Consider the following 13,705-nt stretch of genomic DNA (forward strand, 5'->3'; position numbering starts at 1 on the left):
TGTTACCTGCCGGCTCTGTCACATGGAAATCCGATACCACCCAAGACAGCCATCTTTCTCTACACAAACCCTTACTAGAAAAACAGGACTAAATCTTTGGTTAGTTCACTGAAGCTAGTGGTTGATTTCAGTGCAAGATGGGAGAGCCGAAGCGAACTCGCCTGAAAGTTGCACTGAGGGAACAAGAACTATGCGAAATTACTGTTTATGCTAATGTTAATTCTTTAATTACGTATTTTCTTTGACAACATGTAACACGTCAAGATGTTGCAACCAACAACACGTCCATTGGAAAATTAAAAAAAAGTTCCTCAAAAAAGAAATGCTGGTTTATGAAAAGCGCAGGGCAAGAAGAGACAGTTTAGCCATGCAAATAACTTCAAAGGTGAAAAGTGGATCTCTGTAAATTTCCCAGAGAAAAAAAGAGGCATAATTCCCAGTGTGAAACCGTACCTGAGAAAGCCAAAAGCGAAGATAAAAAAACATCTGTTGAACGAAATAAAGATCTGTTGATTGGACAACTGCCAGTGCTTAATAAAACATGTTCTATCCCGTTTGACATTGAAACAGGATGTCATTTTTATTATTAGATTCCTCAACATCTACATGCACGCTTTTTGAATCCTAATCGTGGATGCTAATGTGCGTCTTTTGGTGAGGGAAATAAAATAGATGATGAAAGAAGTAAATAAAAGGGAATCAAACAAACATCTTCAAGTGGATCCTGCTATTTCAACAGTTTAGCAGAAGGAGGCCCATGGGAGGCATCCAAAGAACCCTTTGGGGTCTAGAGTGGCCCTGCAGGGGATATAATAATTTTATTATTATCTAATAATAAAAAGAGAGATGGTACTTAAAAGCACAGCGTGTGATTGAACAATGCTCCCCGGTTTCTGCCACACATAGAACTGACACAGCGGAGAGCAGTGAGGACTCGTTTCCCTGCGGCCAGACGCACCACAAAAGACAGCTGTATGTGTTTTATGGTATGAACATACAAGCAAAACGATGGGCTCTCTTCCGATTGAGAGTAAGATTTAGGAGCACAGGCATTTTCTTTTGTTTATCCGCTGATGTGTAGCATTTCTTTCATTCAATCCGGCACAAATTTCTTATGTTCAATTCTTTACTAGCCAGCCTGTGTTAGATTGTCATTCTGCTTTGGATCTTGAAATCTGAATGTGTTAAGCTACCACACTGTTCACACGGACAACATTAACTATTTACCAAGTTGCTACAGTGTTCGGACCGGAGGAACCAGGGCGGAGGTCAGCCATTCAACACGTGTAACCTAGCAGACTGCTGGTTTAGCATTTGCATCATTTAAACATGAAGATGATGCTTTAATTTCTAATTAAAGAACAGCTGAGTGTCTCGTCGCATAAATTATGTCTGATTTTTAAACACATTTTTAAAACAAAATACAAAAAAAGGAATGCTAACTGGAAATCAGAGCCAGAGAGAGGGAAAAAGAAGTGTTCGCTCAACCTTAAGCCATATGAAATGCGGGCGTCTCTCTTCTAGACATCGATGACACGGTTTAAACCACACTCATTGGGGTTAGCTTAAATGCCTCCATCCAAAACATCTACATAGTCAACAAATCCAACACTAATGCCTTCAAGCGTTAGCAAGCATTAGCCATTACAACATGCGTAGGGAAGCCAGAACAAAAACTGACAGGAAGAAACTAGGACTTGTTTCCTAAACACCCCGCAGTGCGATGTCCTTGTAGACAAGGAAAAAGAAACACGTTGCTTACTGTGAAATCGATGGAGAGAGAGATTTCAGACAAGCTGAGAAAGACCACCAGTGTTGCATTGAATAGTTTAGGTCAGGAGTTATTTAGAGACAAAGCAAACCTTTATATCATTACTCTGACTACTTAACGCTCAGATGATTGATAAAAATTGAATTCCTCAAACTCCACTGCAATGTCTTTCTGAGTTTACTTCCACAGACCAAGCAAATTAGTTTAAGTGCCTTGATGTTTTCTGCCTCTAGGGTCAAATCCTGTGTCTTATAACTCTTGCCGGAATACTTCTCCTTTTCACATTTAGCACTAATAGGTTTTGGTGCCTGCTTAAGTAATTAAATAACCCCAGCAGTATAAAAGCATTACTTACTCGCTGTATTTCACAAACACGACATACTGACACAAACATCCACAATTATTTGTGCTACTTTCACAGCTCAAGTGACGTCTGACAATTATTTGTAGGTCATGGGCACACGAATGCCAAGGTTTGATAATTAGGTAACATCACGCCGCAGGACAAGCGGTATTTTATTTTAAAAAATAGAAAATGATGCTTGAATAATAAAAATGATTTGGTTACAACTTTGCAAACATTACACAACCACATTTAAACTATTGACATTTTTGGAATGCAACTTATCCAGTTAAAATCATGAATCAGCGGTGACGGTTTCCTAAAAATAAGCGAAACGCATACTATTTTTCAACCTAAAGTATGACTGTTTCCTGCGGAGATAAAACCCATTTAATCAAAAACATTCCACAGACCATGTGTATGATTCACTCACTCATCCATCCGTTCAGTTCTTCATCTGGACTTGTGTCGTAAATCTACCCCAGTGACTCCAGCACAAAGACTTTCTCGAGATTAATTCCATCGCTCAAGCGGAACTGTATAAGGGCGGGGTAAAATTACAAATGCGTTTATGAGTTATTAATGGCCCCGGCCTGCTGGTTCCCAAACGGGCCTGGGGTTCCAAACCACGCCGAGCTGACAGCGCTGGGTTATAGAGCTATACAACTCAATAAATAATTCAACGGAGTTACTTGGATTTCCAGAATTGCCATACATTATACATGCAGCTCAACAAATGTCTCTGGTATTATACACATATCTGTACACTTCAGCTGTGCTGTAATTAATCGTCGAAATGTGCGCCAAAAAAGCATGGTGATCTTTTCAGCCCCTCGGCTTCATTTTTCATGCTGAGGTTTTTACACACTCCAGTGCACCCAAAGAAAACGAAGGACCGAGCGGAAGGGCGGGCGGCTCGGGAAAGAAGGATGGATTTTTTTGTTGTTGTTTCTGGCCTCCCAGGATTTATTTTCATCTCCCGAAGAACTGGGCTAATCTCAATCCTTCTCTAATCTGTCTCTAAAGCAATTGAAACCCAAGGTCTCTTTGCAGATTAAGAAAAAAAAGTGTTTGCTTCTCTGTCTGTTTCTGTGTGTGTTTGCTTAGAGTGTGAGGATTACATCTCAAAATTATTTTGATCTAAAATGAGTTATGAATGCATTAATGGAAAGATGATTTGATAAAGGGCAGGTTTTGTGGTTGCACGTCCCCACCCACGGTTAACGCGACATGGTGTGATGAATTTGAGATGTTTATTGTGACATCCTGCTCTTGTCTTGTTCTGTTAAATCTCTTGATTTATTAATGAGTGAGTAAATATAGCTGAGGAGGATCTTCTGAGATCTGTGCATGAGTAACACACTCTTGCACACACACGCAGATGGCTATTACAAGGTAAAGAAAACAAACCCCTGCAATTCTAGAAGGGCCAAAGACAGAAATCAAACAAATAAAGGGCAGATTTATGGCGGGGTCTCATGAGCACCGTTTAGCGCTCGCAGTCAAGTGCTGTTTAGATTTCCCACATACACTGCAGAACACATTGATCATGTGCGTATATCAAAACCTGATATCAATAATTCAGCGCAAACACAATATGAACAAGATACCAAGGGCAGTAGAAAGAAACGATTGAATACGCTAAAGGATAAAGCCGGGCTGAGATCGAGAGAGGGAAAAACCGGTCTAAACACTTTCACTATTATCTTTCTCTCACTGATTCTTCTTCTCTATCTTTTTGTCTATAACTCTAAACCATAAACAAACGCTCTGTTTCTCAAACAGGGAGGCCTCATGCGTGAAAAAAACATACTGCATAATATAATTTCTTTCTAGGCCCATGGTCCACTGAAGTGTAGCAGAAATTTCAATTCGATGTTGAGTTATTGATAAATGTGTGAGCCCGAGACCACAAAACCGAGGAGAGGAGAGGAGAGGAGAGGAGAGGAGAGGAGAGGAGAGGAGAGGAGAGGAGAGGAGAGGAGAGGAGAGGAGAGGAGAGGAGAGGCAAACAATAGGCTGTTACACTCATTGGGGATCATGACTCAATCTGCCAGCATACGCACACATATCATATAATGCAGCATGCAAGGACAGATCCATTAGCATGCATGACTGTGTTCGCACTCCTGCTGTCCGACCGTAACGCGCACACACATACATTCCTACACACACAGAGCAAGAGAGAAAGAGAGAGGGCACTAAACAGATTGTCAGACATTGACTCGCATGTCTTGTCGTTTGACAGTATTTCGCATCAGTTCCCAAAGCAATACATCTCGAGCTCATGCGGCAATCTGATTACCTGACACCCGCTTTTATCGCTCAATTTTACAAAAAAAAAATGTGACAGAAACCCAATGTCTATAAAACACACCGCACCTTTACAGCAGGAGCGCAACTGCAACCCCTCCGTTCAAATCAGTTACTGAATACTGAGATCTGAGACCTTCCACCCGCCATTCTTTTTTCAATTGTTCAATTTCAAGACACTTTATTGGCACGATTGCGTGTTCTTACAATATTGCCAAAGCATTGTATTGATATATTGATATAACATAAGACATACAATAAATACAAGTGAAATAAAAATAGGTGCTGAGTAAAAGATAAGAAGTATATGTAAATAAACTGAAAATATAAACAATTAAAATATATATAAAATGTACATTTTTGGCAGAAACATGAGAATAAAAGTAAAACAGTGTATATGTGCATTGATTCTTTTCTCTCGCTCTCTCGCTCTCTCTCTCTCTCTTTCTGTTTTAGGGACATTTTAATGGAAAGAAACAGTTCGGAAGGACACTCCCTGGAGCCTGGTGCTTTACTGCTGTCCGGCTGCAAACTCCCTCCAAGCACTGACCTTAACAAGTGGAGAGTCACGGACATTGCCCTCCTCCGAGCTACATGAATTGCTACTCCTGCTTAACCGATTTGACCTTCAGTGACTAAGTTGACCTCTCTATTTGTGGAAACACAAAACAATAGCAAACAAGATGGCGGAATCAGATATTAAGCATCACTTTGTGAACACCACAGTCAAAATGTGTCATCTCAGCATCAGTGTCACTCAAAAAATACATAAATCAAATTCAACAAGTAAACTTGCATGTTAAGTAAGAGATGTGTGCATTTAAATGAAGCCTCCTACATTTTGCTTCTCGGTGCACAACCGAGCACTAAAGGCAGACTGTCTCCACCTAGGGGACACTTTCATAGGCATTAATACCAACACTAATACTCACTGTATCTGCTGACACACATTTCCCCTCTCCAACAATTCCATAGATACGGAAGATACAGAACAAAATGACTCCAAGACACTCATTTAAAATCGGCTGGCTTTAATTCTGTCAGATCTGCGGTTAAGTATGAACCAGACGCGAAGACAAATACTCAAATGCTCTCTAGAAGATTAGACGAATGCATTAAGAAAATCCCTCGTTCTTGGGTTAAAGGGATACCGCAGAAGATTTTCTTAAGCCTCAATTCACCATTAAGTAAACGATCCAGACGCCTGCAGTGTAATTAAGTGCTATTGTGTTCCTTTATCCAGGAAACTTTTCTCGACCAATCGAATTACACCCTTCATTGTGTTGTGCTCTGTGAGAGCAGACAGTCCTGCTGCTGTAATTGACCCTGCACCTCTTTTCATTTCAGTCGTATTACTTCAGCCGCCAGCTGTTCGCAACCTCTGGAACAGCCACCACAAAACAGCATTAAGAAGCAGGTGGTCTACCCTTGTGCAGCTGTGTGGGGGCTTTGGGGTTTTAGGCCAACGTTTTATTCTTTTCGGCTGTATGTAAGGACAAAAATCATAATCGTCAACTATTATAATCATATAATGTAAGAATTTATATCAATTATTCGAAGTTTAATGTAACTACTTAATTTGTGTGGGACAACAACCATGTTAATGTTGACTACAGGTTGTGTATTAATATACGGTTTCATTGGACACACACGCCGGGTCTGTTTGTTGATCGGTCTGGCTAATGGGTAATATTATAACTATTTATATTTTATTTAATTTATATTCATATTCTATGGTATAATAATTGTATAAAAGAGACAATTTGTTTAATCTTATTGTATATAAATGTTATCAAATAACCAGTTTGTTGAATGGGTTGTGTAGCTTTGTTGCATTTCAGTTTAGCCAAGTAACGGGTCCTCTACTGGTAACCCAAAACTATAGGCCTACTGGCTAGACATACTTTGAACTTGCTAGCTAATGTAATTTACAGTACCTGTTATTTCTTTTGCTTGTTATCAGAAATAACCTGCAGGGACTCTATTCTTTGCGGTTGTGTAACGGAAGTTAAGTTCGGGCCACAAAAGCGCGCATTGCGCAGTAACGTTTGTTTATGTTGTGGAGTAAATCTGCAATCACATTGTCCATCTAACAATCCAAATCAAAATTGTTAGATACATTTCAACACTACTAGAATGCTTTCATCCTGTTATAGTCATTTAAGCTGTCACTATACATTAACATGACTGTTTCAGGCCTGCAATTCAGCGCGTGATCGCTGACTGACAGAGTTCTGGCTCTCACAGACGGCGGCTTGTAGTTTATACTGAGTGTACACCAATTACACAACGACATCAAATCCATAATAACACAAAATTAACTCCAGTTACTTTCATGGCCCTCTCTCCATTGGTGAGGAAAGTGGGCACGTATTTATGCTGCAGTGCATGTGCCAGCGGTTTAATGAGGAGCTCTGACCCTTACTTTGACCTTTGACCCGCAGATAGCATACAAAGAGTAGATTCATATGCACACACGGCTGCCCATTCACAGACACATGCAGAGAAGCATTTAACACAAAGATGTAGAGATGCACAAGAGTACAAGACGACAGATACCAAATCCATAATAAGACAAAATGAACTCTGGTTCCTTTCACTGTTCTAAAGCTTCAGTTTAATGTCAGCTGACATTTTCTGAGTACTCAATTTTAAGTGCCTTTCTATCACTCTTTTAATCTCTCTCTTTCCTCAACCCTACCGTTTCAGGCCAGGGGAGAGTCAGATTGTTTTACGGCCCTAGTAACTGGATAGCACATCTGCCTCCCGCCGCACTTGTGCTGTAAATAATGGAGAGTATATCCTGTACTGTATGGATCTATGTAAACACACAGCATGCACGCTGTGTGTGTGTTTGGGCCTTACTTATTTTCTGAAACAGAGAGAAGATGGTGAGAGAGAGGGCCATGTATTTATGCTGCAGTGCATGTGTCTGCGGTTTCAACTCATTATTAAAGCTCAGGATAATGGTCCTTACTGTGACCTCTGACCTGCAGCTAGGATACAAGAGTGGTTACATACTGTATGCACACGTGACGCACATTCACACACAGATTTAAATGCAGAGCATGAAACAAATGTAGAGTTTTTTTTAACTTCCAACATATACTTATATATATATTTTATACTTTAATAAGTCAACAAAAAAGTATAATTATTTCCAATATTTCTTCTTTAAAGTGACATTTTGAGAAAGTCAAAAACAAAAGTTAAAATATATTTAGTAAATACCCAAAGATTTTTGATGTATCACCACTTTTGCTAGACATGACATTTACAATCTATACTATACTCACATATTTTTATGTTTACCCACAAATACTCCAACACAACGCCACACAGCCTAACCTCCCTATTCATACAGCACATTCAGCAGAAAGCTAACACGTCCATGACTCTTGAGTGTTAAAGAAATAGATTTACGATAAATCATTAGTGAAAAGATAAAAAATGTTACTGTAAATAATTTTTTCCAGCTATAATCTCAACGGCGACACGTAGGCGCACACCTGATGCACAGAGTGTTAAGAGGTGACTTTAGCCTCATCTGACACGACAGATTTCAAATGACTTTAAACTGGCTTAGCAGCAAAGACACACATAAGTTGTCACTGGCTTAACCAAATCGCTCCACACAAAGACGCATTAGCGAGGAAGGAGGGAATCCAGGAAAGCTTTTTCTTTCTTTTCATGAGAAGCAGTCTGAATGTGTTTAATAGCGAAAGGATTGTCACACCGTTCGAGTATGGAGGTGACACAAACGTGCTGAGTAAGTAATACGGTAAGCGTGTTACATTGCAAGACTGAAAATTGAGTTTTTTGGGCTTAAGACAAATTGCATTACGTCGCATACAAATAAAAGGTTTATGTATTTACTTGACTTAGCGTGCGAGTGGTAATAGAAAATGAAAGAACTTTCATTCTGACATTGTGAGAGACAAACCTTAGAAGCTCCACAGGAGCTCCACAGGAAACTACATATTGATCGCAGCTCTATTCATTTGCAGTCCAGTGGCAGTAAAGATATTCTGGGCAGGAGCAGCAAATCATCATGGTATAGCCAAGCCGTTATGAAATAACAAGCCTTTAGGGCTGAACCTGTCTGTGTGTCAAATCTCTCCACACCAGCGGTAACATCAAAACAATATCTCCCCAACAGAATTATGTTCCATACTCAATTTCCTCTTAACGCATTACCTGAAACAATATGAGCAAAGCTAGATTTCAAAAAACGATTGCACGGTGCTCTCCGGCATCGGGCGGGGGAAATATAGACACTCATGTTTCATATTATCACCGGTTGTGTTTCCCTTCCTCCCCCCAACCCTGCTTCTTTGTATGCACACGCATCTACTCATCCATTCATTTATTGACCTAGTGAGATGGAACAGGCGTGGAGGGGAAAGGAGGGTCAAAAGGAAGAGGAATATAAGTTATCTTTCATACCTGAATTATCGACATCCTGTTTACTGGTGTCTCCGTGGTATTTGTAACGGGTCCTGTGAAGCTGGTGTGGCAGCCAACGTGCCCTTGAGGAACGCTGAGGTTGTTGGCGTTGGGTTTGATATACATGACCTCTGACCTCGGAGAGCTTAGGGGCAGACGTGTTTGGTAGTCAAAGTACATGGGCGAGGTGGCCAGCGATGGGCTGCTTACCACGTTCATGACGTTCATGGTATCTCGCTCCTCCACTTCGCTTTGCACCAGCATGATGTCGTTCTTGTTGATTTTCTTTTTCTTGCCTTTGCCCAATTGCGGGTGGGTGTACTCAGCAATGCGGCAGTTGTACGTGCGGATCTCCTTGTTCTCCCGTTTGCACTTGACCGCTATGGTGATCATGGCCGCCAAGAGCATGATGGAGATGATACTGAGGGTGACTATTAATGGGAGTGACATGTCCCAGTTGTGATGTTCAGCATTGATGCGTGGTTCTCCCTCCGGTAGGGGTCCGGAGTAGGCTTTGACGATAAGCTTCGCCATGGCGGACAGAGTCGGCTTGCCGTGGTCGGTCACTTTGATGATGAGTTCTACAACAGGTGACACCTCTTCCCACAATGGCTGAGCTGTTCGTACCTCACCCGTCACTGAATCGATCTCAAACAGGTGTTCCTCGTTCCCGTCCGAGATCTCGTAGGTGAGCCGGCCACTCTCGCCGAAGTCATTATCCACCGCTCTCACCGTGGTGATAATGTGACCGACCCCCACATTTCGTGGTACGTGGATCTCAGCAGTATCGTTCTGAAGTAATGGGAGAACAATGACGGGAATGTTGTCATTAACATCCAGCACGCTCACACGGACGGTGGTGTTGCTCTCCAGATGAGGATTACCTGAATCTTTCGCCTGGACTTTAAAGTCAAAATACTTTGTTTGTTCATAGTTGAAACTCCTCAGAGCATAAATTGCACCATCAGTAGGTTTGATGTTAACATATGTGGTGATAGATTCCTCGCTCACATTAGAGGGAAGGAGGGAATAGGACACAGTTCCATTTTGGCCCAAATCTGGGTCATGAGCCAGAACCGAGCCCAGGTACTCTCCCGGGATGTTGTTTTCAGGCACCTGAAGCAGATAGACCATTTTTGTGAAGCGAGGCGCATTATCATTTTCATCTAAGATCTTAACAGTAAAAGACTTTGTTGAATTCAGGGGTGGGTTTCCATTGTCTTTGGCCACAATGGTGATGTTATACTCATCTTTTACTTCTCTATCTAGAGGTCTGTCGGTCACCACTGTGTAGAAGTTATCATAGTTCTCCTCCAACTTAAAAGGGACATTGCCCAAGATTCTACACTGGAGCTGGCCATTGCGGCCCGAGTCCTTGTCTGTGACTCTCACAAGAGCGATCACTGTCCCTGGGGTTGCCGCTTCGCTAACCGCCCCCTGACGCACCGCCACGAAACCTATCGAGGGCCAGTTGTCGTTCCTGTCGAGCACTTTAACGGTGACTTTACAATGGCCAGGAATTGGATTGGGGCCTTGATCTTTTGCCTGAACATCAATTTCTACAATTGGGTTCTCCTCATAGTCGATTTTACCCTGAATCTTTATGACACCCGTTCGCTGGTCTATAGTAAACAACTCTTTGATCCTGTCTGGGACATAACAGCTAAAGGAATAAGTAACCTGGCCATTAATCCCCTCATCGGGATCTGTGGCATTTAAATCTATCAATACCATGCCTAGAGGTGAATTCTCAGGGATCTCCACTACATATGAGGGTTGATCAAACACAGGGCTATTATCATTAGAATCTGTGACTTTCACATTGATTTGCATCGTGCCTGATTTAGGATATTCCCCTCCGTCCGTGGCAGTTATAATTAAAGTGTGATGGCTGCGCTCCTCTCGATCTAAGGACCTCTGAACAATCAATTCAGGAAATTTAGTTCCATCCCCCCTGGATTTTACGTCCAAAGAAAATATACTGTAATCATCCCGTGTGATCTGATATGTTTTCAGGCCATTTTCCTTCGTGTCAGGATCGTAGGCAGCAGCCAAAGGGAAACGTGTACCTGGGGCTGCGTTCTCAGAAATGTCGATATCGATCTGTTCAGAAGGAAAGCTTGGCGCGTTGTCATTTATGTCCTGAATCTCAACTTTAATCATGCAGATCTCTTTGTCATTGGCAAACACTTCCATTGAGAGCTGGCACTTAGAGTTTTGTCTACACAGTATTTCCCTGTCGATCCGCTGTTTTGTGTATAACAGTCCGCTTTCAGGATCCACATCTATGAGATGTGGGGCGGAGTTCTCCAACACCCGAAAGTTGGATTTTTTCCCCTGCTCCCCCAGTTCCAGCTCCGCATCCTTGGCAATGTTTCCAATGACACCCTGAATTTTCTCCTCAGGTATCGAGTAGTTCAAGTTTTTCAATGTCAGGGCTTGCGCCCATAAAAGTAGGAAAAGGAAAACAGAAAGATGCATCCCTTTCAGCGAGAGTGTCTCAGTTCCCGATGCGTTTCTACGCCTCCGACCTGTTGATCTTCCCGGCAATATGATGATTTAAACCTTCAATTACTGAGCACACATGCCAATTCATGATTAAAAATGTATAAAGTCATTATGTGGGCTTTTCCTTTGAATGCTCTTTTCTATCCTCCGTGGCAGTGCTTCTTTTATCCTGAATTTTCACAACAAACGGTGAGGCTGTACAGCTAATTTATATTCTGCTGAACACCCAGCGCATTGAAAGCATAATCACAATCCGGTTTCCTCAAAGAAATAGCCTTTCCGAACCTCTTCGCCTGTAATAAAACAAGAGAACAAAAACACTTATTTTTAGCAGTGTACAGATCCTTATACACATAATGTTGTACTCAATCATTTTAATAGTGACATCAAGATTAATAAGTAGCTTTAAAACCTCTCTTATCTCGGCATGAGCAGCATTTTTTTCTCTGTAGTGTGACTGTAATGAAATGCACACATAATGCGTAATTTCTCATTCCTTGCCGAACGACGCGGATAGCATGTCAATCTAACCTTGAGATGCGTCGGGGCGCTTTACCACTAAATACATGTGGATGTTCATGTTATTCTGCTCTCAACACGTAGGTTAAGCAATGCGTCAGGATACGCCATGTGGCACCTGTTATGCATCCCAAGAGCTTTACGCGCATGAAACGCACAATTATAAATTAAGCATTTGCGCAAATAATCACGGATACATCGTTTTCTATTTCCATGCGTCCTAACAGCTGCTTATAACCGGTGCCATATCTATACCTTTGCTTACTTGAGGCAACCCCATGAATACAAATGCGTTCAAATAAGCCTCTTAAATCTCTAAAGGCGGCATAATCCGCCTGTTAACAATTCTTACATGGTCAAAGAAAGCAGAGGAGAAATAAAAGACAACCCTAGATGTGTATTAACCACAGACGCCTTCTTAAAAAGAAGCTGTTGCATCCTCTCGGACACAATCTAGTGCGCATCAGCCGCTACAGATTTAAAGCCCACATAGGACATCTTATCCCTCACTATTCCCTGAATGACACTTGCGTACAAAATGTTGATGATGAGAAACACAAACAGACTTACCTTTAGCCTACTATCCAGTCTAAAGAAAACCATCACCAAAGACGGGTTACATCCTTTATGCACAACCTTTCCGAGCGGAACAACTCCAAGTGGACTGTATAGAAAAATAAAGTGCTCCCCAAAAGTGCGCCTGTAATGTCAATGAGGCAGCGGCTCCTCTCCCGTATCTCTCTGATTAGGATGCAGTGACTCTCCTCCGCTCATGCAGTGAGTCACCGGGACTCAGACTGAAGATGCTTTAGGAGCGAAATCTTGACCCAGACATATAAAAACATTCAGAAGCGTTGATGTCACCAATGACAGAAGCCGTTTCTTGTACTGCATCGGTGCGAGGTGAGACATCCCCGTAATGAATACGTCCTTGCCCTCTTAGGAGACTATACGTCCAGTCCCTAGTGTAAGTAGAATAAATAAATGCAAATGAAAGAGAGAAGAGAGTCCAAAGTGTAAAATGTTGATATTGACCGAAAGTGTTCCGTTCAAACCGACGGCTGTCTTTGCTTGTCACTGAAGCCAGCTGTCAATAACGGTACGGGAATAAATGCAGTGCACTATACCCCCGGTGTCCCTACTGCCTCCTCTGCGTGTTCCTCTCTCTGCCTGTCTCACTCTTTCTCGTAGTGCATTAAACATTGTTACTGACCCTCCGCCAACCAATGAACGGAGGAGGAGGGAGAAAGCGCATCCAATCAGAGGGGCTAAATTCGAATTGTGGGCAGGGTTTTCAAAGCGGTCCTTCATGTGAGTGATTTGGATGCAGACGGGAGTTTATAAAGGACTCTTTTAGTTTGAGTGCGGGGTTTGAAAATCTTACGTTAAAGAAACGGGCTTTAATGATGGAAATTACATATGTGCTTTTAGGCTACACACGATACCAGTTTCGCCTTGATTAATAGCCTACACTACCACAAGCGTAACACCGGGAGTTCCTCATTTATTCCCAACATTACTTTATTGAAATATTTTATATTAATTGAGATGAATAAAATAAACTCGTGGTTCCAAAGGTTGAATGGATCTGTTTGTAACGTTTGTCATCGGTTTCGTTCTTTATATTTGGATACGTTTGAAAACGATTTATGATATGGTTGTGCAAAGTCACACAACAAAATTAGAAAATTAATATAAGGGGAAAATGTTAATTTCCATTCAGAAGTTTAGGACGGCTATTATAAGTCTATAAATTGATTACCTGGTCGTATGTTGGTCTACGTGTAAATAAAACAACGAAAAGC

The 13,705-nt window shown here is 41.6% G+C and overlaps 1 protein-coding gene across 1 annotated transcript in view; it reads right to left on the reverse strand.

Annotated features, from left to right (window-relative positions):
• The window catches only part of pcdh17 (protocadherin 17), a 65,058-nt gene extending 51,993 nt beyond the window's left edge, over positions 1-13,065 (reverse strand). The window contains exons 1-2 of the mRNA XM_057362299.1: positions 12,471-13,065; positions 8,874-11,674 (exon numbers count right to left, since the gene is read on the reverse strand). Coding sequence (XP_057218282.1) covers positions 8,874-11,354 — 2,481 coding nt within the window. The 5' untranslated portion in view covers positions 11,355-11,674; positions 12,471-13,065. The remainder of the gene's footprint in view (positions 1-8,873; positions 11,675-12,470) is intronic.
• Positions 13,066-13,705: the final 640 nt, after the last annotated feature.

The sequence above is a fragment of the Triplophysa rosa genome, linkage group LG20, assembly GCF_024868665.1.
Source record: "Triplophysa rosa linkage group LG20, Trosa_1v2, whole genome shotgun sequence".
Taxonomy (NCBI): Eukaryota; Metazoa; Chordata; class Actinopteri; order Cypriniformes; family Nemacheilidae; genus Triplophysa; species Triplophysa rosa.